We start from the raw sequence: 26615 nt of genomic DNA on the forward strand, positions 1-26615 counted from the left end.
TGCACTAAACTCATAAAATGCTTTAAAAAATGGGTAATTCTGATTCTCAAAATTAAGCCATATGTGTTGTACTTTTGTATTTCCACTGACAATAAGCAGATTAAAAACAGAAAAAAAAAAGATTTGTAGAAATTTATTTGTGATAAAGTATGTATAAATATAAAACATACATATATGTTCAATTCTGTACAACAGACAAACTGATTGTTAGACATATTTAAACTAAAAGCTATCGTGTGCAAACATTCTCCGGTGAATGCGGGGATGAAGGACAGGTCTAATTTCTCTCCGTTAGAAGCTTGTAGACAGGATTCCCTTCCTGCTCGGGAGATCTCCTGTTACAGTCGTTGACTTCAACCTCAGCATCCATCATTCAATCAGCCCAGTACATGTAACACCCCAGGTCACAGCTCAAGTTCCCTCCATTGAAAACAACAATGAGCATTTATGGGAGTGAAGGGAAAATGCATACATGTTAAAACTAAATATGGCAGAAGCACTACAGCGAAATGTTGTCACCTGTGATATCTTAACTATCAAAAATGAATACAGTTGAAAAAAAAAAAAAAAAAATGTACTTGCTATAATCCCCAGGCTACACAAATAGCCATGGTAACATATTCTAAGAGTAAAGTAGTGCCCCCATGTGGCCCCATTGTGTACAACATCTGGTTGATCCACTGATGACCAGTCAGAACCGCAGTAAGGAGAGGCAAACATTATGTACATTAATCTTTAGCTGCTAACATGATATCATTCTTCTTCTCCTGGTTGTAATGTAGTAAAAACCTCAAATATCTAATGTATACCGACAATACTCTTTCTATTCTTTGTTTTCACACGATCAAGTAAAGCTGTGGTCACCTGCAGTTTTGAATGCAAACACTCAGGTCTAGGGGTTCCTGCACACTAGCAGAAACCAGTGATAGAAGTTATCATGACCAACAAACAGAGAACAAAACACTACAGCCTGTCAGACCACACAACGAAGATGACACACACAAACAAACACAAAAATCACATCACCACTACACACTGTTGTACGACACGCATCTCATCGTAGTCTCCTGGAGAAACAGCTGGTAAACTAAGAGGATAGTGAGACAGAAAGGCGCTGGGTGATGTAAGGCACAAGCATGGTGCAAACACTGTCCAGGGTCAGAGACACGGGCTGGCGGGTCGAAGGAGAAAGGTCACTGGTGGTGGTGTGTGCGGTCATCGGGTCGTTTGATATGAATCCTACGAACTCGCTCAATTCGGTCTCGCTCCTCGTCCTCGTCCAGATGATGAGAACGTCCTGCAGCGCCCCCTGTGGCCTCCAGCAGGGCATTGTCCGGACCCCTCCCGTCATGGGACTCGTACAGGAGGATGTTGAGGGTCTCCTCATAGATTCGTGCCTCGGGGAACTCCACCTAGCAGAGTAGTAAAGTGTTACACAACAGATTAGAGATATTTAAACAACAATACTGTAGCTCTACATTTACAAAAGACCAAAGAACTCTTCTGGGTGGTCATATAACAAACATATGTTTACCTTTGTCTGCTTCTTTTCTGTGGCATAAACAATGGAGGTGCAACACACTTCAGCAATCTTACGCCCCTGGCCGTAAAACGACCAACAACAGATCTCATCCCCGATCACATCTTTGATGAAGAGAACTCGACCGTTGAACCGCAGTGACAGCTTGTCAAACAGCTCAATATTTTTCAGCATGTTGTCATCGGAATTGCTGGTGGGAAAACAAGAAAAAGTGTGACAGGACGGTCATTTATTTTAAGAACTTTTATGATTTCCCCACTTTATGTTTTTTCTTAATTAGACATCCTGCTATCAGATGAAAATAACTCACCTGGTATATGAATATTTGTTGTTGCTTCGGTTATACAGCAGTTTGACAGTCGGCTGCAAAGACACAGACGTTTGTGTTTTCAAAGAAAAATTTATAATTTTTAAATTACAACTTCTCTTGATATTAAACATGAGACATTCCGCACGTTGTGTATAACCTACCTTATTTGAGGTTGCAATCAACTTCTGCTCCTCCTTAGATGATGTCATCAGAGGCACTTTACAAAGGGGTTCATAACTTTCTTTGTTCTGTAAGAGAAAATAATATTTTAATTTTTTTCCATTACAAAAATTCCACCTGCTAAACTGGAACATTCAGAATATAATGGGAGAAACGAGGCCACCTGGTGGAACAGAGTAACAAGAAAAGATGAAGAATATGCAACTCACCCTCAATGATTTTTAGACTTTCTATGCAGATTGGTTTAAAACTTTTTTTCATTCAGATTTTATGTTCCTCATAATAGTAGAAAAATAAACACAACAATAATAAGTTTCACCGATATTTTGATACATACACATATATATATATAAACCTTTAAAACTTATTTATAATCAACACTTAAATAAAAACTCAATTTTAGGTGGAACGATAGGAATTTCAGAAAATAGGACTTAGTAATTGTTCTGTGGAGTTCATTTTACACAAATTCTGAAGTCTGAATATGTTGCCCTGCCTAGCTGACAGCCCTATATGGTGAAGGTACCTGCAGGGCAGCTGTGCACTCATCAGCGAGGCCTTGAACAAGATAATACTTGGCCTCAGCGAGCAGTTCCTCAGTTTCCCGTCGGCTGTCTGGGAGTGGCACTGCCCCGTCTCTAAGGTAGTTCAGGATTGTCCCGAAATGTTTCCCACAGCGATCGATCAAAATCCAACCTTTGGATATAAAATGGTGAAACATTAGTTCGTAAAAGATCGTGGTCAGAGCAGGGCTGATATAAGCCCTGCTTATAATTTAAACATTTCCCCCAATAGCTCACCTTCACTGTCTGTGAGGACCTCCATCCTGCCACTGAACATGGCTTTGAGCATCGTGTCCTGTTTGGTTAGTGTCTGCATTGTAGTGTAGTACAGTGCCCCACCCACATTCAATTTCACATATTTAGAGCTGGGACTGGATCCCTTGAAGGATGTAGTCCGGGTTGTAGCTGCCGGCACTGCCGAGCTCACCACGCTCTCTCCTGACATCTCTTCCTGGGAAAGACAAAGGTAAAATATAGGGACACCCGAATCAGGACTGGTGTGTCACTGGATTCGCTCGGTTCAGGGCACTGAGTGGAAACAGACTCTTAACACACAGGTCTATATTAATGTAGACAGCTTTTCTAATCTGCCAACAATGGACTCTGAAATTTAAGAGCTTAAGCAAGACTTTGTTGATAGTAAATAAATGTCATCAAGGCTGGGGCAATACTTTCAGTAATATAATGGGATTACTGGAAATATGTTACGCACGAAAAAGCTACAATAAATCGTGTTTTTCTTCAAATAATTATAGACGTGTATTCGCAATATGTCAATAATAAACAAAACTGTAGCTATATGCCCTGGTGTTTTTGCTACTTTTAAGATACACTTTTCTTTTTGTTTGTAATCATGTTCATGCTGCCACGATAAAGCTACGAAAAAGCTGGAAAAGTAAAGAGAAAATTCAAAGAGAGCATTAACGTAATATTCTATTGACTTATACTATGCGGCTGGTATCCTTTATCAAAACGCAAATAGCGTTATTACGGTTGAACGACTGGTCACGGCTTTTCCCCTCTGTGTACCGTAAAACACTGAACCGCATCCCCAAATCTAGTAACACTAAGTAGTAATTTGATTTTAGCTAGCACTGCTAATGAGATAGCTAACTAGTTAGCATCAACTAAAGTTATTAATATTATCCCAAATCTATCAAAACATACACATATTATGATACTGGCTGTTTAACATCTCTACATAACGTTATCAACTGGTTTGTAATTCGAGTTCTATAAAACAGAAGTATATTTACCATAGAACCCGCAACAGACTTTATAACTGTAGCTTGCTAACGTCAGTCAGCTAACACCCACTTCCTTCCGGTCCGACGCTGCTCAGTTATAAAGAATGACGTCAACGTCCCCCTGCCCCGTTTAAAGGGACAGTTAACATTATGTTGTTAAACGTTACAGAACGTGTTCGAGGTGAGGTGAAATGAGACAAAATGAAACATCCCACTGAAGCCGAACTTTTTGTCACACTACTTTTAATTAATATATTGAAGAACATCGCTTTAATTACATTAGCCTCCACATTTCCGCTGTTGAAGGAGTAACGGTGATAACAGTCCCCCCGCCACTCACTCAACTGCTGGAACGAAACCTTTATCCAATAGCGACATTACAAAGTTGTTGTTGTAACAACACGAACAAAGATAGTTTGCTTTATCCGAGACCTTCTATTGGTAAACACTCTCATATAACGATTTATAAATCAAGACAAACACTACCCGGACGCATTTAGTGCGACACAAGGGATTAATGGCCGCAGTCAATGTACGGACCTCCTCTCATTGTTTACATTTCGAAACAGTATGTCCACCGTGTTTTTCAGGTTGTCATTGATACAGACTTAACCCTAACACCACTATGACGACAAATATCGCTGAATGGATGTGAAAAGATTCTCCGTGAGAGAGAATCAAGTCGACCATAGGCGAACTAGCCCTGTCTGCTAACTAACCCAGCTCCATCTTTCCCGTGTCGTCCGCTGCTCCAAAGATGGCAAGTTAGTCTTCATCTCTCGGTTTGCTTTCGTCCTGCTCGGATCTCAAGGACAACCAAATGACTGAAGAGGTATAGCGCCAGTTGAGCCTAAAGGCCAGACAAAATCTCCAGTTGAGGAAAATCGCACGTAAGTTCACTCAAAATCCGAAGATGTGTAGTTGTTGGGATGCTACATTATCACAGTCACAATATTTATAAAGCGCAGATATGTGCTCTGTCACTACAATCAACACAATCTTGTGGGTGATCAGTGTCTGGACATTTTGTTAAATGCTTCTTTTCCAGGGTGAACAATGTTTAGTGTATCTCAAAGCTCCAAGTCCGAGTTCCTGGACAAAGCCAGGCAGGCCAGGGAGGAGAGGAGAGGACAGAAGGACAAGGAGAAATCAGCAACCCTCATCCAAGCCCTGGTCAGGAGATTTCTCTGTCGCTGCAGACTCCAGAAGCAAATACGGTAGTCTCTCATCTTATTTCTTGCAGATTTACTAGTCACCTATGATTTGCGGAGCTTTGAGTTCAGTATGTCTGCCATGATCATCATGAGTAAAATAATACATATTTGGTTTCATCATGTTCATGCAATTGTTTGCTCAATAATAATGTCTGTGTCTCACCAGGAAAGAGGTTGATGACTACTTTCAAGCTTCTGAAACCGGGACATCAAAAAGAAATGCACTTTCAATTTTCAAAATTGCTAGGAAATTACTGTTCGTATATCGCCAAGAGGATAAGATGGTGAGTTGCAGCTATGCTGTTGAGGCCAATACGTTGATATCAATAGTACACAAGAAGTACAAGCTAGTTCACTTTCATAACAATGTTCTTTGCTTACCTTTGTGGAGGCTGCATAGAACATAACAGTAGTAGTTTAAACTCTTGTATTCGGTTTCACTTTTTCACATTGTACAGAGGTTCGAGAAGCTCTGTCGTGCAATCCTTGCCAGCATGGAGGTTGAAAACGAACCTAAAGTGAGTGTGCATATGCTTTTACCAACCACATACCAAACAGTCTTTAAAATGTCTCAGTGACTGATCTCACATCTGGGCCTCAGGTCTGGTATGTTTCCTTGGCTCTCTCCAAAGACCTCACCATTCCCTGGCTGAAACAGATAAAAGATGTGCTGTGGACCTGCTGTCAACTACTGAAACATTTAAAGGTTGGTCTTGATTTGACATGTTTTAATATTAGTTTCATGACTTTAATTGTGCATTTAACTCTCTGTTTTGTCAAACGCAGCCTGACATTCTTCAGGACAATAAATTGGTAACGCTTTACCTCTCCATGCTGGTAACCTTCACGGACACTTCCACCTGGCGGATAGTCCGAGGGAAGGGTGAGTCTTAAGTCAAGCTGATGTCATTATTATAAACATATCTTTTGTTGTTGCAGGACATGCTTTCTGCAACAACAAAAAACCACACAATACTTCCCCTTCATTATTTCAGGAGAAGCGCTCAGACCCGCTTTGACGAGGATTTGTGAAAATATCATGGGCCATCTCAATCTAAAGGGATTCTATTCAATACTGCAGGTTCAGTTGTACAGCTCATACCTTTTCAGTTTCATCAAGAGATTCAATGAAGTATTGTGACACCTTCTTTCTTCTTATCGTCTTAATAAAGATGCACATTGTATGTCATCTTCACTTTTCTGTTTTAGATCTTGCTGACTAATGGCCTGGCTCGTTCTAAACCGTCTCTCTCCAAAGGCACTCTAACAGCTATCTTCTCTTTGTCATTAAGGTGAGCTGGTCATTTGGTGGTTGTAATTGCTATTCAAAAGGAAATTGATATTCCATTATTAATACATGAAGTGGAGGAGACGTGTTGTATCCGATTCTGTTCCATCCAGTTCGCGTTGTGTTTTCTGTGTTTTTATTTTCCAGGCCAGTCATTGCTGCTCACTTCTCTGATAACCTACTAAGATCATTCCTACTTCACATCATGTCGGTCCCAGCCGTCGTATGCCACCTCAGCACGCTTACTCCAGAGGTAAAAGCCCCGTCGCGTATCACATGTTGTTGAGCATAATAATAATTTGCACTGTTAGAGAGTAGGTTATAATATCTGGTCTTTCTCAACAGTGTATGGCGTCCATTCAGACGCACGACCTGCTGCGTAAGTTCATTCTGTTTCTCAGCCGGGAGGAACAATGTCTGGACATCTGCGTGTGTCTCGAGGGAAGCCACACACTCTGCTTACTTGGTAGAGTATTTACGGATAAATATGTGCATTGACGCGATCTAGTTGTGCACGGAGAGAATCATTGTGTGTCCAGCGGACTGTTAATTTTACCGTTGCCAACTACGGACATCTTTTTTTCATGTTTGATAGGCAACCTGATTCACTTGGGCTATTTTACCGAGAAAGTCCTTGAAGAGGAGGCCAATCATTTTGTGAAGGACCTGACTGACATGCTGTCCTACTGCCAGAGATATGTATCCCAAAAGAAGTCCAACCTTACCCACTGGCACCCTGTCCTGGGCTGGTTCTCCCAAACTGTAGACTACGGGTCAGTGAAATACTTGATTTGAAGCCCTTTAAATGCAAAAGTTAACATTTTCATTTCTTAGTTAGCACAAGAGCTGACTTGTAATTAAGTAGTTTCTCGGCTTTATTTTGTTAACAAAGGTCAGGTATTTCTATCTGAAGTTGTCTCCCCTCTGTGTCCTCTATCTCCCGTTCTCTGTAGTCTGAATGAGTCAATGCCGCTGGTCACGAAACAGCTTCAGTACCTGTGGGGTGTTGCTATCATTCGGACGCTCTTCAGTGACGTCCTCTCTAAAAAGCTGGAGAGTCAGGAGCCCACTCCTCCACCCCCGCAGCCTAGCACCTCACAAAACAATCTACCAGTTAAAAGTGAGTTATTAACTCGACCCTATTCTAACATTCTAAGAACATTTTAAGAACGTTTAAAGAGGTCCTTCGCGTCCCCGGTATGTTGTGTCTGTGTTTTGACAGACCTCTTCAAGCGTGCATTTCAGAAGTCGGCGTCTGTACGGAACATCCTGAAACCAGTCGGAGGGAAGCGAGTCGACTCAGCTGAGGTTCAGAAGGTGTGCAGCATCTGTGTGCTCTACCAGACTGCTCTGTCTACACTCACGCAGATACGACTCCAGATACTGACCGGTCAGTTCCAGAATCGTACATCTTTTAAGCCATACAAACATACAGTGTTTTGGAAGCATCCAGGAAAGTTCATGAGGAAGTCTGACACTCTGCAGGTCTGACACATCTGGATGACCTTTTGCCCAAACATTGGGCCTTCATCTGTGAGCTCGGTCCTCAGGGAGGCCTAAAACTCTTCATGGAGTGTCTGAACAACGACACTGAAGAGTCCAAGCAGCTCCTGGCTATGCTCATGCTCTTCTGTGACTGCTCACGGCACCTCATCACGTAATTTGATAGATTCCTTTTCAAAACATTTTTTATTGTGGTATGCATGAAATGTAGGAGCAACATTTTATCACACACTGTTAATGTATTACAGAATTCTGGATGACATTGAAGTATATGAAGAACAAACATCTTTCAAGATCGAAGAACTCATCACCATCTCTTCATTTCTCAACACGTTTGTGTACAAGATGGTATGGGACGGCATCTTAGGTGAGTGTGTGACGTCACTGAATCGTGACAGTTACGATGAATGGGTTTGACTGAAAAAACCTGTTTTTAATCTCATAGAAAATGCAAAGGGAGAGAAACTGGAGTTGTTCCACAGTGTTCATGGCTGGTTGATGGTGCTTTATGAGCGAGACTGCAGGCGACGATTCTCTCCGGATGACCACTGGCTACGCAAGTAAATACAAACACTGAATAGCTGTTATTAACCTAAACACATACTCCTTCTGTTTAAGCTTAGTGGTCACATTTAAAAGCTCACCTTACATCTCTGTGTTGGTGCGTTCAGGGACCTGAAGCCCAGCCTGTTGTTCCAAGAGCTGGAGAAAGGCAAGAAAAGAGCCCAGCTTTTACTGCAGTACATCCCACATGTGATCCCACACAAAAACGTGAGTAAAAATGATATTTTCTTTTGAGGCAGTGTCATTTATTTATTAATTTTTTTCTATAATTACATTTCCTCTCTTTTTTAGAGGGTGCTGCTGTTCAGGAACATCGTCACAAAGGAGAAAGAAAGTTTAGGATTGGTAGAAACGAGCTCAGCTTCACCACATGTCACCCATATTACCATCCGTCGCTCACGGATGTTGGAGGTATGGAGTCACCAGATCAGATCAGATAGAGAGCAAATATGTCCATGCCAGTTCTTCCGTAATAACACGTTGTATTTCTCTGTCCTAAGGATGGATATGACCAGCTCCGCAGATTACCACCAAATTCCATTAAAGGCGTCATTCGTGTCAAGTTTGTCAACGATCTGGGAGTCGACGAGGCTGGTATCGATCAGGATGGTGTGTTCAAAGAGTTTCTAGAGGAGATCATCAAGAAAGTGTTCAATCCTGCTCTCAACCTCTTCAAGGTAAGCCAGGCAGATATAAAGCTTGCTTTAAGCATCACACCACTGCTGCGGACATTGATTTGACTGTTCTGTATGATTTTTCTTTTTTTTTCTTTTTTTTTTAATGTTCTGTAGACTACGAGTGGAAATGAAAGGCTGTTTCCTTCACCAACATCTTACATCCATGAGAACCATTTGCAGCTGTTTGAGTTTGTGGGGAAGATGCTCGGGAAAGCCATATATGAGGTATGTACGTCGATTGATTTGTTGTTCTTACTCTGAACACCGTTTTGGGTGATCTTCGGCCAATGTGTAACTGTAACTTCCGTATGCTCAGGGCCTCGTTGTGGACGTCCCTTTTGCCTCCTTCTTCCTCAGTCAAGTCTTGGGTCACCACCACAGCACGTTCTACAGCTCCATCGACGAGCTGCCCTCGCTGGACTCTGAGTTCTACAAGAACCTCACTTCCATCAAGGTCGGCTAGAACTACACTTGGACAAATTGTTTGTCACTAATTTATCCCATTTAAATCTCTATTTTATCTGGGTTTGTTTTCAGCGCTACGATGGCGATGTAGGGGATCTAGGACTGTCGTTATCCTATGATGAGGATGTTATGGGCCAGGTAAGATCAGACAGTGTGGAAGACATGATACAGGGTAGTTAAATACATGACATTCATAAGCTACTTTGTATGTTCCCTTACAGCTCGTCTGTCATGAGTTGATACCGGGGGGGAAAACCATGCAAGTCACCAACGAAAACAAGTATGTCAATTCATATCCATTCCAAAACCTCTTTTAAAATCTAAGATGTTTCTGATTGTTGTGCACTCTATACTGTCTAACGCTGACCTAAACTCTTCCATTTCCTGCAGGATCAGCTACATCCACCTCATGGCTCACTTCCGGATGCACACGCAGATTAAGGAGCAAACTGCAGCTTTCATCCGGGGCTTCCGCAGCATCATTAACCCAGAGTGGCTGCACATGTTTTCCACGCCTGAGGTTCAGCGTCTCGTCTCTGGAGACAATGCAGAGATTGATCTCGATGACCTCAAGTAGGGGACATTTCAGACATCTTCAATGAGCAGACTAAAATCTTCTTCTTTACTTGCTGTGCCACTACAACAGTCTCCTCAGTAAATGTGTCCCACAATTTAGCAGAAGTTTTCTGTTCATTCAGAAGTTTCCTCAATCCAAAGACTTTGTTTGAGGTGCTTGGACTTTGTCCTTCATCTCTGCTTCCTGTGCACAGAGATGCTCACCATTGTTGTCTTCGCTGCTCTTTCTCAGGAAGCATACGGTCTACTATGGAGGTTTTCACAGCAGCCATCGTGTCATCATCTGGCTGTGGGACATCCTGTCCAGTGACTTCACCTCTGACGAGAGGGCTATGTTCCTTAAAGTAAGGTGTTTCACAAATTTGGCAGATTTGTGATTTTGGGCAATACTAATTATATTGAATTGTAAATTTCACAGCCCAAAGCTGTTCATTTCTACCCACAAGTGCTTTACTATTGTCTCATTTATTCCTGTGTATCTTTTACAGTTTGTTACCAGCTGCTCCAGGCCGCCTCTTCTAGGTTTTGCCTACCTCAAACCACCTTTCTCCATCCGTTGTGTGGAAGTTTCGGATGATCAGGTAGGAATAGGAAAGGAGCAAATGGATGAGGCTTAAAAGCTGTGAGGCATCCATGTGTTTCGTTTGTACTAACTGAGCCTTTCCTGTGTCTAGGACACCGGAGACACCCTTGGCAGTGTTCTTAGGGGCTTTTTCACAATCCGCAAGAAGGAGCCTGGTGGTCGACTTCCCACTTCATCAACATGCTTTAACCTGCTCAAGTTGCCCAATTACAGCAAGAAGAGCATCTTGCGTGACAAGCTGCGCTATGCTATCAGTATGAACACAGGCTTTGAGCTCTCCTAACTCAGTTGCATCAGGACAATCTTCACAGGAGGCTTGTGCTCAGCAGCCTGAGCCGAGCAAGAGGCTCGACATACCTGGACTGGAGCCTGTCAAGTCGAAGGGGGATCACCGAAACAAAGGGGGAACAATGAAGGACCTACAAGGACTCTGCTTTTGGTGTCTTTTTAAAACTGGCCCACTCCCTTACATCGAAGGGGATGCTGTTTCTGCAGCACAATCCAATTTTTAACATCTCCCTTTTGCCACTCCCAAAATTCAATACGTTGTGTATTTAACTTGATGAAATACGGACATACAGTGGCTAGAACTCTCATTCTCAGGCTTAACAGAATCACGCTCGGATCTAACACTCCCATTTTAAGCGAACTGGAAAGCAATACAGATGCAATGCAAACCATTATACACGTGGTGGACTCACTCGAGTGAAACCAAGCGATGGGTTGTTAACATACTTACCGTACAAGCTTGGACCCCATTATCCAAGCAACTTTTAGCTGATATTAGATGAGTCTTAAAATGTTCTGCTGAACATAATGCATCTTTTACAAATGGAAGACAAATCAATGTCTTGTGTTCAACCTCCATGAAGAAGGAGTGGCTCACAGCAGTGTTGATTACATTATGTCCCATTTGGAGGAAAATCATTTTGACCTCACTCCATTTCTCCCCACTAAGAGACGCTGCAGTCACCTGAGGGAGACGCTGGTTTTTATGTTCTCATTTGAAAATCTGCCTCAGTTCTGGTGACGCAGCAGTGACTCTTGAGAATAAAACTAAAATATTCCTGCTGTTGTTTGATTTAAAAAAGATGTCCTTGCTGTAGCTTTTCTTTTTTCTTTTTTTTTTTTTTTTACTTTTGAGTAAAAAAGGAACTAAATATGTTTGGGCACTACATTGTACCCACGCAGTAAATCCGACACAGCAGTTCATCGTCACACATCTGTGCTTGACCTTGTCACTCCAAAAAATGAAAAGTAAAGTTAATCAATGATGTTAGTCTTCATACTTCATTCTAGTAAAACTGAAGATTTCTCACAACACCTTTTGAATAATGCTGAGTGCCTCATATATTGACCCCCCCCCCCCCCCCTCCCCCTTGATCTCACCTGTTTGACTGTAACCAATAACCACGTATATCGGAAACAAGCCATAGAAACGGGGGCTATGTACCTGGACTTATTCTCTACTTCTACTAACAAAAAAAGCGCAGAAACCCTACCACTACCATTGCAACAACAACAACATCAACAACAGCCGAGGAGGGTTTAATACGATGCCCTCCGATCTCTGTGGACTTTTTGAGCCGTGGAAAAACGAATTTGGGGTTTAAAAACCTCAACATGATGTCATGGACTGTTTTCTTGCTTGATTTTATGTTCCCTTGGATAGAAATGTTGCGGAAAGGGACACAAGAGGGAATGTTCCCTTCTCGCCCTAAATATTACTCTACACATGGTTCTATTAGATCATATAGTCAAGGAAGTGAGTCAATTACCAGAAAGAGGACCGCAACTTCCAATATCAAATCTTTAACAAGTTCTTTATTATGCAAAAAAAACATTTTCTGTCATGAATGAGTATGGATACTTGTTAATAAGTAACACAAGCTATAGAGCAATCTGGTCATTAATGCCATGATTCTAACTAGTAATCTCATGGCAATTAACTTGTGTAATTAAAGTGATTATAATGATACGTAACACTGGTCGTATTGAATTTTCCTGCAGAATACTAATGAGATCAAACTAATTTCTGATCAGACAAATCAGTCAGGAGGATCTTGCTCCAGCGCTGCTCCTCCTCATTTATTCCAGCAAGAAGTGGAAACACTGTGAATGGATTTAAACGACATGCTACACTTGAGTGTGTGTCTGTGTGCAAGAGAGATGAAAGTTACCTCAAAAGCTTGTCTGTCTCGTGATGAGGTCACTCATCTGATTTTAAAATGATGTCAAGAGTAGGCTAGACTTTAAGTGTACCGGTGGACTGCTGATGCTGACCGTTGACTATCCGCTCTTTTAGTACAAAAACTAATAAAAATGACCCTGAAAATGTTCCCACTCTTCCTGTGAAAGTTTTTATCTTTTCTTCAAGTGTCTTTGAGACTGACTACAGTATGGAGTGTGTTGTCAAAAAAAAGAGATTCCCATGTAAGATTTGTCCATGTGTAAGATACTTTTTGTCTGTAATGTTAAATCATATATACCAGTATCATATAAATCATTTGCTTTGAATCATGTGTGTTTTTTCCCTCTTCAGCACTGGCTGACAGTGTTTTTAGGGATGCTCCGTATTGGATATCGGGCTGATACCGACTCAAATAACTGGATCAGGTGTCTGTGACAATGGGGCCGATCTGTTAAGTTCAATTATATGTTTATATTTCCATCATATAGTGGAATTTTAATTCCTTGTAATTTTTGACAAATGTGTTGCTCCATTTCAATGTTCACACTTGGATTGCAATTTCTGTTCATTTTAAAGATTGTTTTTATAACCACTTTTCCCCCTGGTGTACGATTTATTATTTTAATAACAATTCAGTACATTTATATCTATGTATTTATTTGTTGCATTTTGTTTACAGAGTTAGGAAAGCAAGGTTTAAATTAAGCCTGGTGTTTCCTTACACATACAGTCACTTCCACACAGTGAGACATACATCGTATTGATTTAACACACGTATCATTAAATTATAGTTTATTACAAACACCTGCGGGGTCTGGAACCCCGCTGTGGAATGGATCTTCTGCGCATGACTGAAGTGCATTGTTGACAGTCTGGTGATTGACAGCAGACCCCGTTTGAAACATTAACAGGCGGCTGTGGGATTGAGAATGTGTCATAACACCACATTTTCTGGTTTCCTAGTACCGCGCATTATGTCGTGAGTGCGCGCGGGTGACTCGCACTCTCCATTGTGCTCGGTCCCTGCACTGCGTGACCGTTCGTGACAGGTGAGCGGTGCTGTTGTTGGGAGCTCTTTCACAACTCTCCAGCCGAACCTGCAGAGCAGCCATGAACAGTCCGCCGAGTCCTTCTCCGTCCCGATGGTTCAAAGCGCTGCGAAGGTAACGTTACATACCCAGTTTACTTTCACGGTGCTTTCACTTGGTCATGAGTGTCGATTCCACCAGTGGGTTAGAAAGGCCTACCTCTAGGCCCACATGATGCCTTGGAGTGGCTGGGTTCAAGATTGTCAGTGCATCCCCTGATTGGCTGGACTTGTTAGTAGGATTTTCACAATACCAGTGGGGCTTTTACTTAACTGGTGCATTGGCTTAATTGCACACTAACTCCATTCAGAAAAGGTCCAGCAGTGGAGAGTTCTTGACTGGAAAAAAACATGAGTGATAAAAAAAAGGGCGTGCTATGCTTGTCAGAGGAATGGCCGGTTAACATGCAGAAGGTATGGTGATAAACTATGGATTGAGGATGTGTTTAATTGCCCTGTGGTGTTTAAAAACGAGTTGACTGCTTCTCAGGACCAGGCTGGGGGAGCCCTGTCTGAAGACGTACCCTCTTGAGTGTGTGGATGTGCTGAGGAGGGCGAGAGTCTCCTTTCGAGCAGGACGGACTATCACGGAGGTCTTCAGACTGGCTCAGCTGGAGGGTGTGGTGCAGATGCTTGAGGAACACGAGTGTGATTTTGTGGATGCTCTTGGAAGGGACCTCCATAAGGTGAGGCACTCAGCTGGCGTCGTCGTGCTTATAGAAAACGGGAGACAATTGACATAATGGTCCAATTAGTAATTGATTTTTTTTTTTTTAACCAGCCAATGTTTGAGACAGTTGTGTCAGAATTGATTCTGGTCAAGAATGAAGCACTTCATGCCATCAACAACCTGAAGAAGTGGATGCAGCCGCAGCACGTGGAAAAGAACCTGGTGAGGGTGCCGCTTTTTTCCCAATAAGGTCTTCATAATATTGTTGAGATTATTCATGATTTTCACAATCTTTTTGGCGAGAACATTCTGTCTCGCTACCACAAAGAAAGCATGATGCCGGCATACGCCAAAGCAGATTCAAACTTCAGTTGCCTTGCCCTTTCTGTAAGACCGAAGTGGGCTGACGTCTTTCCGTTAGTCATCTGTGCACTGGTAAACCTTCACTCTGAGAGTTCTCTTTCACTTGTAACTTCATTTTGCGCTTGTCTGATTGATGTAGTCCACCACGTTGGATGAGTGTCTTATATTGAGTGAGCCGCTGGGGGTGGTGTTTATCATGGGGACCTGGTGCAGTCCAGTCCAAACGTGTCTGGTGCCGCTGGTAGGGGCCATCGCAGCAGGTGCAGAGACTCAACACACTCATTTAATCAGTTTAATTCTAGTATTATGTGTCCTTACACAGGCTTACTGATTATTTTTTATAAATTTGTGCAGGAAACTGTGCAATCATCAGCCCCTGTGAGTGCACCGCTCACACAGCAGAGCTTCTTCATCATCTCATCCCCTTCTACTTGGACAATGTGAGTAATTACATGGCGGGAGGATGGAAAGTTTTCAATTTGCAATTTACAGCGGATCTTTTTTTGTCTTCAAGTCTTACAAAGGGTGACTTTTGTGGGTCTTTTAGCTCAAATATTGAGCGGTTGAGTAAATGCTAAGTTGACTCTCAAACTTTCATTTAGAAGATGTCTGCTCGCTGTGTGTATTGATTAGTAGGAAGGAGCTACAATGCAACAATAAAAATGTTATCTGATCTAAAATTCTTGTTTTCCTCAAGGAATGTTTCCATGGGATTCTGGCTGGCACGATTGACTTGCCTGAAGTTGTGGAACTTAAATTCGACCATGTCTTCTTTACAGGTAAAGAAAATATAAAATCATTTTGTGATGATACATTGAATTATATATTAAGGATGTCTGTCAATCCCTAGGCAACAGGGAGGAGGGAAGCAGAATTGCTCGGGCTGCAGCTAGTACACTCACACCCGCCACCCTGATTTTGGGTGGCAAGAACCCGTGTTATGTGGACCAACACTGTGACATTTCCACCACCGCACAACGCATCGCTTGGGCACGTTTTCACAACGCTGGACAGAGCTTGGTGGCTCCTGACTACATCCTGTGCCACACGGATGTCCAACCACGGCTGGTGCAGGCCCTGAAGTGCTGCTTGATGCAGTTCTACGGCTCTGATCCCAGAGAGTCCCGCAGTTATGGCCGCATGGTCAATCTAGAGATCTTCAACCATACAAGAGACATGCTGTGGAGATCTGGCAAGGTGGCGGTGGGTGGCCAAGTGATAGAAGCAGAGAAATATATCGGTATGCATAAAAACATAGCAAACTGTGTCGCATGCATTACATTTAATACTGTTGTTAACTTCTTTTTTTCTGTCTGAAGCCCCAACGATTTTGACGGGGGTGACGGAATCAGATCCCATCATGCAACAGGACATTTTTGGCCCAGTTCTTCCTGTTCTGACTGTAAACAATATGGAGGAAGCAATTGCCTTAATTAATAAGCAAGAGAAACCCCTCTGTGTGTATGTATATTCCAGCAACAGCAAGGTACATGACAGACTCAAGTTAAGACACTGTATTAATGCAGCCGATGTGTTTTCTGATCAAGCGTTGCCCTTTCTGATAATGCAGGTCATCTCAAGGCTAATGAGTGAGACCTCCAGTGGAAGCTTCTGCTCCAATGACAGCGTCCTGCAGAGTCTGATGGTGGCTCTGCCATTCGGTGGAGTTGGTAAGTAGGTGGCAGCAGAGTACAAATTATGCAGAAAATTGTTGTGGAAAAATCCTACTCATGATATATCAACTCTCCCAACACTTTTTGAAAAGGTTCCAGTGGAATGGGTTCCTACCATGGCCGCAACAGCTTTGATACCTTCTCTCACAGGAAGTCATGCCTGCTAAGAGGCACGCGGTTTGAGTGTGTAACCTATCTGCGTTATCCACCCTATGAGGACCGCAATCTGTCTCTAATGACATGGGCCAGTACCCTGTCCCAGAAGAGCCAGGGCTGGTGCCAGATCCTGTGACTGTGTGGGAGGGTGATAACAGAGCCATGTTGGAGGAAAGCCGAGTGTCCCTGAAGTCCTGACGGGCAAATTTGTTGTATTAAAAATACATGAGAACAAAACCTAGTGGGGTGCAGCCACATCTATCAGAGGGAGAGCAATATAAATAGTGGTTGTTCAATCCCTGGGTGATGATAATTAAAACCCAACAAGACCAAGAGATGTTCTGCAGTATTTGAAGATCTCAGCTGCAGTACAACCAACTCGACTCAAAGTGTGCCCGTTTGATGAATGCAAAACAAAGATGTACGTGTATTGGCTGAATGGTTTAAGATGTTGCCACAGTGAAGTTTATTACTGCCTTTATTGTCACATTATGCTAAGAAGAAAGTTGCATCAAAATAAGAACAATTTTGGACCACATGTTTTTATTGCTATATTTACAATAAAAGTTAAATCTCTGCAACACCAAGCATCCCCAAAAATGATTCTTCAAGTGGGATCTGGTCATTCGGGTCTTTTGTAGATTGTCTCCTCGTTGCCGTCTTTCATTGCTGCATATCTGGCCGCGGTGAACAAGTAGTCGCTTAATCTGCGTAAAAATGTTGGGACAATTATCGACAGAAACCATGTCGTCATTAATTTGTTAAAGCACTGGACTGACCTGTTCAGAAACTTGGCAACATCCGGATCGGCCTCGCCTGTTCTTACAATTGGCGCAACACTATAACAAGGACAAAAATCTATCAGACCCTGCTGAGCCGCAAAAGCAAGACAAAGGGGGTCATTTTATGAAATTCAAGGCTGCAACTGACCTGCGTTCTGCCCTCCGACACACTGTCCGAGCCAAGTGCAAAGCGGCGCTGCCCTTTCCTCCTGACTGTGAAACGCATCGCAAAAGTATCAGTGCAACAAGAAAACCTGGGCCCTCATTAGACCTGGATCTCACAGATGCACAAATGGGCTTACAGGTAAGATGAAGTTGGTCAGTGGAGGGAGTTCTTCTGTAAATTTATCAATCCAGTTTTCCAGGTCTGCAATTGGCTGTGCAGTAAATGTAGTTTTCTCTGACAACAGAACAGAAAAAAAATAAACCCATGGGATCTTCAAGCAGACAAGGCAATGTTGTACTGCTTTAAACCAGCAAGAGCATACTTATGTGACTTTCTCTTGCAGACGATCGAGGCGTGGCAATATTGGAGCCCACATCTTGTAAAATGCACTGTATCTGCAATGAATAAAGCAAAAAGTCATAAATCTTATATCTGGCTCATGTACAATGTCTGCAATAAAGGAAATTAGTAAACATGAAAATCAAACCTTGTCCAGCTGATATGTGAATGTGTGACCTTTGTCGAGGCAGAATTCCCTGGCCAAGCTGTAATGTCCAATTCAACACGGTCACTTCAGGTGAGGCACATAATAAAACATGTTTTGAAGTCAACTGTGACAGGTGAAATGTTACCCTATAGCTGATGACAGCTCATCTGTACTTCCTAAGGCTTCAAAAATATGATCTTCTTTTGGCCTCCTTTCTCCTGTGAATGTGCTTGAGAAACCTTTTGGGGGACACAGTGCGGATTGAGTCACCTTTTGTAAGAACGTTGCATGATAACACCGCTGTAACATGTATTGTTTTCCTAGTTAAGATGAAGTACAACCTTTGTCCCCAGTTTTGGTGTATATTTTAGGTGCCCTGTTGTCTCCATCAGTGGCATAACTAGGGAAAGAGTGAAGATACAAGAGAGGGATTTAGACACAATCATTTTGACGATTTTAACGTTTTAGTTACTTACAATACTCCAGCTCAATATGACTGTAGCTACTGATCTATAATTGCCTTTCTTTCATAGAGTACCCTGTGTAGCAGCTGCCTAACGTTAGCGGTTACATAGACAGTTACAACACGAGTGAATTTGCACGCCTCCTTTATGGGACTACCTTCTGCCTGCATACAGTGTGTTTCCTGTCCAATGCTCGCTGATGAGCCTGCCTGTCCTTGCAACACAACGGAGGTAAGCAGGTTTGATAACGAACGAAGCCATGTTAAAGCTAAAGGATAGCTGCTAAAGGTGAACGATGTAAATGTCTCTTGTCCCTCCGTAGTATCCGTAGTTTGTGGGCGTTTCATTTTTATCGCACGATTGGTTCACTCACCATGTGGTTTCAGAATTCTGGTCGGTGATTGGACAAAATAATATGTGTTCAACTAGCCGTGGCGCTGATTGGACAATGAAGATCAAACCCATGTTGGCCCCTCCTCTCGTGTATCGCCCGTGTTTTTAACATGTTTTCATCACGCTGCGTTGAAGAGAGTCTGTGCTCAGAGCTGGTTCATGTTCTTTGACCTAAACTGCTTTGTTAAACTCTATATGTGTGTGTCAAGTCTTCATGACACACGCAGAGCCGTCAACTGCTTAAGGATTAACATTTGCTAAAGGTGGCTAAGCTAGCTAATAATAACACTGTCAGTGACAAGTTTACGCGAAAGCTGACAAGTTCTGGACACATTTTTGCACTCTGGAAACTGTTACAGAAATGCAAGTCAAGGACTTACTGGTGTCTGCTCCAGGGAAGGCCATCCTCCACGGAGAGCATGCGGTTGTGCACGGAAAGGTAACCCGAAAGAGCATTTGAGAGCTCACTGATACGATAACCGAGTGTGTGAGGTTCAAAAGTGAAGCTGGGTGGCGATACGAAACTCATTAAAGGACCAAAGCTTTGCACGTCCAGCCAGTTTTCTACAAAAAAACGTTTAATTCTGTTTTAAATTCGATTTTTTAACTCTCCCATCACTAGTTTCATTTAACTTACATCTCTGCAAATGATTTTCCTTCTGTAGGCCTACCGTAAATAAATGGAAACCACTTTAACCTGGAAGGGAGTAAAAAAAGCCACATTCAATAGACAAAAAGCTATATTATGCCTTGGACCATTATTTGAAGTAATATGCACTGAATATGCTAAACGTTTATTTAATCACAGTGTGTTCTCTGCTCCATTACAGGTGGCTCTTGCTGTGAGTTTGAACCTGAGAACATATTTATGTTTGAAAGGCACCACTGCTGGCAATGTTTGCATTAACCTCCCAAATATTGACACATTCCTCTGCTGGGACCTGTCTGAACTGAAGCAGCTTATTCCTTATTGCTGTGGTAAGGGATGGTGCAGCACATTTTTAATTTTTACTGTTGGATCGGCATCATGCTTCTCATAGTCCAGTACACGCAGTGACATTTCACTTTTGAGACTTTTTTCCAATGTCTACAAAACCGGTTTTATTAATGACCATTTAACTCCAATAACATCTAATCATCATACGCTGCATCATACGCTGTCATACATTCGTCTTTCCCATACAGATGAAAGTGTGTGTTGTTGTGACATTACTCTGGTGATCCTGATGATTGCTGTGTTAACAGGTAAGAGGGAGGAGGTGAAACGTCTGGATGCTGACCTTGTGAAGAGACTGCGTGAATTTGTTGGTGTCACCAATGGAAACTTGGATACCTGCAACATGGCCACCCTAGCCTTCCTCTACATCTACCTCTCAGTGTTTGGATCAGGGTGAGACTGTTCATTTTGTTATTATGGCTAGTTGGCTTAGAGGGCCTCAAAAATCACATTACACCGTACAGATACTTTTGATATGAGAGAAAACCAGAGAGCACGCCCAGCCAATGTCATCCTGATGCAGAGCTGTAGCACCAGTTATTTCAAGCCAACCGAGGGCACCTTTTACAAGAAAAAATACAGCAGCAACACTTCTTTTTTCGCTGCATCTGGAAGATTCCCTACACCTTGAAATAAATATAGTAAATGAAGACAGACAGAAGAGCAGGATGTTAGTTTAGCAGCTGCGAGCACGGAAGATGCTCTGGAACATTAGAGCCGCAGGTTGTCGAGAGCTTTAATCGGTGCCGACACGGTGCTGCCGCGTCTGAAAGAGGTGATGGGTTCTGACAGGATGGCCGCTAATGAGAGTCTGGCACTGGGCCACACTGCAGCCTTTAACAAGTCTGGATGTGTTTTTCTCGAGAGAAGAGCCGGAGAATTAGTTTAGAGTATTCTCCTGTCTGCCCAAAGGCAGCTTCTCTGACAAACATTGACGGCAGTTCAAGCTCGTTTCTGTTGCATGAAGTAGTGTTTGGATTACTTAACATTAAACACTGCTTATAGGTATGTGCATACTGTAACCGTACCAGTAATGTAATATAACAATAAGTAATGTAAAGAAGGGGAATGATACTTATTTACTTCTTTATTAAGTAAGTCATAGATGCAGCATTTTAAGTGTTTCCATACAAACATGGACTCAGTTTGTGTGTTTATTTCCTCAGTGAGCTGCCCAGCTTGACGGTGACTGTGTGGTCTGAGCTGCCAACTGGAGCAGGACTGGGCTCAAGTGCTGCCTACTCTGTGTGTTTAAGTGCAGCTCTGCTCTGTGCGAGTGGGTCCATCCCCGCTCCTCTCAAAGAGTGGGATCACACTGCCAGGTAACGACATCATATGAAGGGAATGTCTCTTCTGTGAGCTGTGTATGCAGTTAGACCATTGTGAGCATAGACTTCTTAGGCCTGATGATGAATATCTTCTACAAAAAAAAAAGGATCACAGAGGTGATTTCTCACATGTCTCATTCTGTGCAAACCGTTTCACTGAAAGTTATTATTTTTAAGTTGGCAGAGAATAGAAAATACCTTGAAATACAACATTATACTTCATATACTGCTCATGAATGCCTGTGCAGTATAATGCAACACAGAACAGTGGTCTGCAATGCTAAAAATACAGTTTTGAGAAGCTTATGATGTTACAGTTATGATGAATCGTTTTCTTAAAATTGCCTTTTATTTAACTAGATTACTTTTTCAAGTGTTTTAGCCAAATGACTGGATCATTATGCTCCAGAAAGCAACACAAAACAACTGACAGAGAAAAAGCCCTTTCTCTGTCCATTTTAAATTTTCATATATTGTTGACCTGAAATCTTTTGTTCTGTTTTTGAACTGCTTTCAAGTACATACACCAAGCTGCCCACATAAGTACTCCTTATTAACCGCATTAACCAGACGAGAGCTGGAAGTCCTGACAGCTGTTGTGTGTAAACTCTATTGTCGTTTCTAAGTCCATAGTTTGTGGTGTTTTCATTCTATTATCCTCTATTGAGGCACTCAATACTCAAAAGAAATAACAGTAAGAAACAGGGTATAAAGAACAAGGCTGTCACAGTGTGCCCAGGCTGTTTAAGGCAGTAATAGTGGAGGGCACAAAACAATTGATTTTTGCAGAGTAGCTGTCTAAATCTGCAGCCAGAGGAGAGGAGGGTGAAGAGTCGGGTGGAGTGGGTGTTTTATGTGAGACTGCATTATGTTTGAGAAACATTAACCACAAGCAGCTTCTGTTGGGACCTTCTCCTTTCATTTACAAATAATTGCAGGTGGTGTCAGGCGGACCTGGAGCAGATCAACAGCTGGGCTTTCCAAGGGGAGACGATCATCCATGGGAATCCTTCTGGAGTAGACAACGCTGTAGGAACATGGGGTGAGGTCCGATATTATCACAGTGCAGTACATATGGTGGTGTAAAGTCCCGTTGTCTCCGTGGACTCGAAGCCCTCTTTAATGGAGCCACCGCTGTTCATTATCATTTGATGATTATCTATTTAATTGTTTTGATTTCCCCGTATGAAGGTGGCATGCTGAGATTCTTGGCCGGGAAGATAATACCACTGAGCAGGTAATGACACTGATTAACATTTTTTTATTTAATTGAATTTAAAAAGAGTTCACAGTGAATTAATACATCCACAGTGTACTCCAAAAAGAAAACAAACACTATCTGAGTGAAATGAATGCAGATGTGTGTGCTTTACTTTGCAGGGTGCCGTTATTAAGAATCCTCCTCACGAACACCAAAGTACCGCGTAGCACCAAGGTACTTGTTGCCAGGGTGAAGGACAAGATTAACAAGGTACTAAATGGTTTCTTCCTCCCCCGTGTGTTACGTGCCGGCACTGTAATTAATATAATAGGTGGTGCTTTTGCATGGCAGATACTCCAGAGCCTGGCGTTGAGTGCCTTCATAAAATATTGAAATTAAACTCTTAGCTAGCGCCCCTGTGTGCTGTTGCCTTGGTGACACCAGCAGGTGTGCAGATTGCCGCCTCAGACGTGGATCAGTCTGCCATTTGACAATCTGTGTTTGTGCAAAGCTGTTTCTCAAACATATGCACGAAGGAGTTTTTGTTGTTTTCACTTATTCTGCAGCGATGCCTTGGCGTAGAGTTGCTGTGATGTTGGTTTTCTGTTTTTGTTTTCATCCCTTCTCTAGTTTCCCTCCATCATGAACCCGGTGCTTGACTCAGTTGATGCCGTTTCCTGCACATGTGAGAAAGTCCTCTCAGAGATGACCTGTGAGCCCATCACTGGAGAGCACTACAATATTCTAGAGGTACAACATATTAATAGATTGTATGAAGCACCTTGCATCATAAAGAGTCCTCGAGATGTGACGTCAGTAAAATATAAAATAGCATGTTCCTTTTTTAATGTAAAATCCCATATTCACATCCACATGACTCATTCTCTGCCAATAGTGAGATGTATCTGTGTGATATCATTTACAGGAGCTCATTGACATCAACCAGCACCATCTGAATGTGATGGGTGTGGGTCACCCGTCCCTGGACACACTGTGCCGGGTCACGTTGACTAAAGGGCTCCATAGCAAGCTAACCGGCGCAGGGGGAGGAGGCTGTGGCATCACTCTCCTGAGACCAGGTACTGTTGGCTCTGTATGTCACAACAGTGTGCTTTTGAAATGTTTGGGAAAACGTTAGAGGTCTGTGTCTTTGAAAAAAAAAAGAGTATTTTTAAGGGAGATAACACAATTCAAACCTCTATTTATCGTAAACCAACTGACTAATACGTTTCAACATGCAACAAAGAACAATATACTTACAGGCCGTTTTTTTTAAGATTACGTCTGAACTTCTCATCTTCTTCTGACTTTGTCAAAATCAAATTAAAGTGTGAACAAATTAGAGTTAGAGGGCATCCTACAAAGGTGATTGATGATATCTTTCAACATGCCAAAATGAATGAAAAAGAAGATTTGCGCCACGAAACAAAATGAACCGCAGGCAGGCATGATTTGTCAAACACTGCTCTGCCGAAATTAGAAACATCACCAGGAAACGTGGACACATCCTGTGTGCTTCAGGAGATCGCTACACAGCCTCCTCTATTCTCGTATGCAAGGTCTGAAAGGTAACTAGACGTGCACAATGTAGTAATACTTACAAACACCTGTTAATGTTTTCTATTGTTTCTATTAGAAACTGCAACTCTGCAAATGTGGTCTCAATGGTTTTACTTTGAAACATTTAATACACGATACAGCAGTTGTTCTTTAAATTATGTTGTCTAAACTAGTTTCCCAAGCCTTTGATTTGAAATTAATATCTAATTTTGTCGAGTCCTCCAATGGATTGAATTTGATGAGGGCAGTGTGATGAGCCAAACTGTCAGCCTCCTGCCGAAAACAAATGTTCAGTTTTCCTCAAACGCTCCCTCACTCCTCCTCTCTGAGACAACGAGTTGAGTGGCAGGAAATGATGAGAAGGCTGCACAAGATGGGGTGCTTTGGTGTGCGGGTGCTACTGTGGAATTGGTTCGAAGGAAACTTTATCATCCTCTCTCTGACAAAACAAACAACCTGCGAGTTGAGTCTTTGTTGATGCCTGCAGCCTGTAGCAGACTGAATTTGTAGACGTGTAAATTCCTCTAAATATATTTTCAAATGCTCTTTATTTGTTTTTCTCAGCAAGCAATTCCATCTGTGTGAGTCGCAGCTATTTTCAAATAGATCGTCTGGTTTCTGTCTACTCTAATGTTCTCAGAGAGTCGGTGTTGAAGCACTTTGAGTTAAGAAAGCACAAAGTTGGTTATCATTGCGTCAGCGCTGCTCTTGCATCTGAAGCTTTGAATTTGAGCTGGATGTGGATGTGTGCTTAGCCTTCGTATTAAGTGGGCGTTGGACCATTTCATTCGCAACAAACAGAAGGGAAATGCCAGACGTTGCATGGTGTGGGATCACACCATGCAGAGTCCTCATGGTTCTACATCTGTGAGGTCATTGACGTGAGTCAAGAGGTTTTGTGTGGCTTGTTGTCCTTTTGCTGTGAGTGACCTGTTCGTCCCTGAAAGCCCCACTGCAGCCCGTTTAGTCCTGAACACTGAGCACATGAAACATCTGTCTCGTTAGCTTGCAATCCATTATTCTGTTTAACTGCAGCCCACACTGACATCACTTTTTTTGACATGACTTCATTGTGACTTGTTTGTTTTGTAGAAACGGACTCCTCTGTTGTCCAGACTACAGTGCAGGACTTGAAAGACTGCGGCTTTGACTGCTGGGAAACCAGTATTGGCGGGCCGGGTGTCCAGCAGCATTCTCATCTCTCTGTTAAGGAGGAAGTTCTGGAGATTTTAAACCGTTACTGAACAAGAGGACACTTTGTCTTCTTGTTTCTTTTACCTCAAGACCTGAGGTATGCTCAACTAATGAAGAGGGGAACTTCACACTGAGTGGAGCTGGACAGAGACATGAAAACAATCTAACCCAGTTTGAAACTAACAACAAGGCAACTGTGTCTCTAACAAATTACTAATATTCATTTTGAAATGTGGGAAAATGACTGCTACTCAAGGTTGTATGTATGTATTGAGTGCTTTGTCCACTAGATGGCATCAGAATTGCACAAATGCTTTTTAGAAACATTTTATGGTAAGAGACTGATTAAAAAAAAAAAAAAATATATATATATATATATATATATATATATATGTGTGAAGCGCTGGCAGAATTAATTTATAGCTTCATCGAAATGTTAAACGCAAAGGGACCAGCACGTCTTACTGGATCAGAGCATTCATTGCTCACTTTTGGTGTTGTAACATGCAATGTTGGAAGATAACCGCTAGAGTGAAGGTGGTTATTTTACAGAAAATGATGATGGAGAAAACGTTTGATAAATGTAATTGTTTTATGATTATTATTCAGATTTAGTCTTTCTACAAAGAGGTTTATCAAAGTATCTGAGCTTTGATATTTCTCTGCTTCATAAACAATGTTGGTGAGACCAGGAAATGATCATTTCTGTGATAAGAACTATTTGCATCTAATGGCACACTTTCTTATGACTTATCATAAATACAGATGTATGCTGCTTTGAATCAACGTTGTTTTATTTTGATTTACCTTTAACATGAAAGCAAATACAAAATAATGCTGAAAACGGACCTTCTTCTATCTCTCAAAAATAATATGAATTTTAGGGTTTGGTAACTTAAAATTTCGAAATAGCACATGTCACGCGCTGTTTGTTTCTGCAGTTAAAGACCAACTAGCTGTTTTGTTTTGCTAATGGAGGATGGGGAGAGGGGGACAGCAGGAGTGAGTGGCCTCTCTGGAGCCTCTGGATTAGTGCCACGAAAATGTGAATCAACAACCAGCGTCCTTCTGTGAGTCACACATTTGTGCTGACACACACACACACACACACACCAGCTTTCCCAAATTCTCCTCCACCTAATTGCTCGTCCTCCTTAGCATTACGAAATATTTTGCAAATGCCGCAGATACAG

The 26615-nt window shown here is 42.1% G+C and overlaps 5 protein-coding genes across 5 annotated transcripts; 3 read left to right on the forward strand and 2 right to left on the reverse strand.

Annotated features, from left to right (window-relative positions):
- Window positions 1-118: 118 nt before the first annotated feature.
- On the reverse strand, window positions 119-3920 carry kctd10 (potassium channel tetramerization domain containing 10). The gene is made up of 7 exons (XM_079270840.1): window positions 3850-3920; window positions 2831-3044; window positions 2557-2726; window positions 2012-2098; window positions 1851-1903; window positions 1535-1730; window positions 119-1412 (listed from the first exon to the last, which is right to left on the reverse strand). Exons 1-7 carry the CDS (start codon window positions 3850-3852, stop codon window positions 1194-1196), a joined length of 942 nt encoding a protein of 313 aa, XP_079126966.1. The 5' UTR covers window positions 3853-3920; the 3' UTR covers window positions 119-1193.
- Window positions 3921-4585: 665 nt separating this feature from the next.
- On the forward strand, window positions 4586-11842 carry ube3b (ubiquitin protein ligase E3B). Its single transcript, XM_079271009.1, has 27 exons — window positions 4586-4730; window positions 4889-5057; window positions 5221-5338; window positions 5513-5572; window positions 5656-5760; window positions 5841-5937; window positions 6050-6135; window positions 6264-6346; window positions 6490-6595; window positions 6688-6808; window positions 6938-7115; window positions 7296-7462; window positions 7565-7732; window positions 7828-7999; window positions 8094-8212; window positions 8291-8405; window positions 8517-8616; window positions 8701-8820; window positions 8910-9086; window positions 9201-9311; window positions 9403-9540; window positions 9624-9689; window positions 9773-9831; window positions 9942-10124; window positions 10360-10471; window positions 10616-10708; window positions 10802-11842. Exons 2-27 carry the CDS (start codon window positions 4897-4899, stop codon window positions 10991-10993), a joined length of 3207 nt encoding a protein of 1068 aa, XP_079127135.1. The 5' UTR covers window positions 4586-4730; window positions 4889-4896; the 3' UTR covers window positions 10994-11842.
- Window positions 11843-14011: 2169 nt separating this feature from the next.
- aldh3b4 (aldehyde dehydrogenase 3 family, member B4) lies at window positions 14012-16986 on the forward strand (the record flags this gene model as incomplete). The annotated part of the gene is made up of 10 exons (XM_079269948.1): window positions 14012-14064; window positions 14479-14674; window positions 14770-14880; window positions 15161-15281; window positions 15376-15461; window positions 15719-15800; window positions 15872-16261; window positions 16341-16507; window positions 16592-16691; window positions 16787-16986. The coding sequence occupies 10 exons, from the start codon at window positions 14012-14014 to the stop codon at window positions 16984-16986; spliced, it is 1506 nt and encodes a 501-aa protein (XP_079126074.1).
- Window positions 16987-17422: 436 nt separating this feature from the next.
- On the reverse strand, window positions 17423-19048 carry mmab (metabolism of cobalamin associated B). Its single transcript, XM_079270392.1, has 9 exons — window positions 18907-19048; window positions 18627-18685; window positions 18431-18524; window positions 18286-18343; window positions 18121-18193; window positions 17935-18032; window positions 17781-17845; window positions 17630-17689; window positions 17423-17557 (listed from the first exon to the last, which is right to left on the reverse strand). Exons 1-9 carry the CDS (start codon window positions 19008-19010, stop codon window positions 17473-17475), a joined length of 696 nt encoding a protein of 231 aa, XP_079126518.1. The 5' UTR covers window positions 19011-19048; the 3' UTR covers window positions 17423-17472.
- Window positions 19049-19280: 232 nt separating this feature from the next.
- mvk (mevalonate kinase) lies at window positions 19281-26153 on the forward strand. Its single transcript, XM_079270662.1, has 10 exons — window positions 19281-19581; window positions 19973-20120; window positions 20388-20532; window positions 21306-21461; window positions 22406-22509; window positions 22659-22704; window positions 22848-22938; window positions 23299-23418; window positions 23594-23747; window positions 25321-26153. Exons 1-10 carry the CDS (start codon window positions 19504-19506, stop codon window positions 25470-25472), a joined length of 1194 nt encoding a protein of 397 aa, XP_079126788.1. The 5' UTR covers window positions 19281-19503; the 3' UTR covers window positions 25473-26153.
- The last annotated feature ends 462 nt before the right edge of the window (window positions 26154-26615 follow it).

This window comes from Melanostigma gelatinosum (assembly GCF_949748355.1).
Source record: "Melanostigma gelatinosum genome assembly, chromosome: 6".
Taxonomy (NCBI): Eukaryota; Metazoa; Chordata; class Actinopteri; order Perciformes; family Zoarcidae; genus Melanostigma; species Melanostigma gelatinosum.

Excerpts from the sequence above, each read along its gene's own strand:
- ube3b (XM_079271009.1), top strand. The coding sequence starts at position 4,897 with ATGTTTAGTGTATCTCAAAGCTCCAAGTCCGAGTTCCTGGACAAAGCC. Across the intron at positions 10,472-10,615 it reads AGAGGGCTATGTTCCTTAAA|TTTGTTACCAGCTGCTCCAG; the intron begins GTAAGGTGTTTC and ends TATCTTTTACAG. Across the intron at positions 10,709-10,801 it reads TGGAAGTTTCGGATGATCAG|GACACCGGAGACACCCTTGG; the intron begins GTAGGAATAGGA and ends TCCTGTGTCTAG.
- mvk (XM_079270662.1), top strand. The coding sequence starts at position 19,504 with ATGCAAGTCAAGGACTTACTGGTGTCTGCTCCAGGGAAGGCCATCCTC. Across the intron at positions 22,510-22,658 it reads CAACGCTGTAGGAACATGGG|GTGGCATGCTGAGATTCTTG; the intron begins GTGAGGTCCGAT and ends CCCCGTATGAAG. Across the intron at positions 23,419-23,593 it reads AGCACTACAATATTCTAGAG|GAGCTCATTGACATCAACCA; the intron begins GTACAACATATT and ends TATCATTTACAG.
- mmab (XM_079270392.1), bottom strand. The coding sequence starts at position 19,010 with ATGGCTTCGTTCGTTATCAAACCTGCTTACCTCCGTTGTGTTGCAAGG. Across the intron at positions 18,686-18,906 it reads ACACTGTATGCAGGCAGAAG|TTATGCCACTGATGGAGACA; the intron begins GTAGTCCCATAA and ends CTCTTTCCCTAG. Across the intron at positions 17,558-17,629 it reads GTTGCCAAGTTTCTGAACAG|ATTAAGCGACTACTTGTTCA; the intron begins GTCAGTCCAGTG and ends ATTTTTACGCAG.
- kctd10 (XM_079270840.1), bottom strand. Across the intron at positions 2,099-2,556 it reads AGTGCACAGCTGCCCTGCAG|AACAAAGAAAGTTATGAACC; the intron begins GTACCTTCACCA and ends TTTCTCTTACAG. Across the intron at positions 1,731-1,850 it reads AACAAATATTCATATACCAG|CAATTCCGATGACAACATGC; the intron begins GTGAGTTATTTT and ends TTTTCCCACCAG.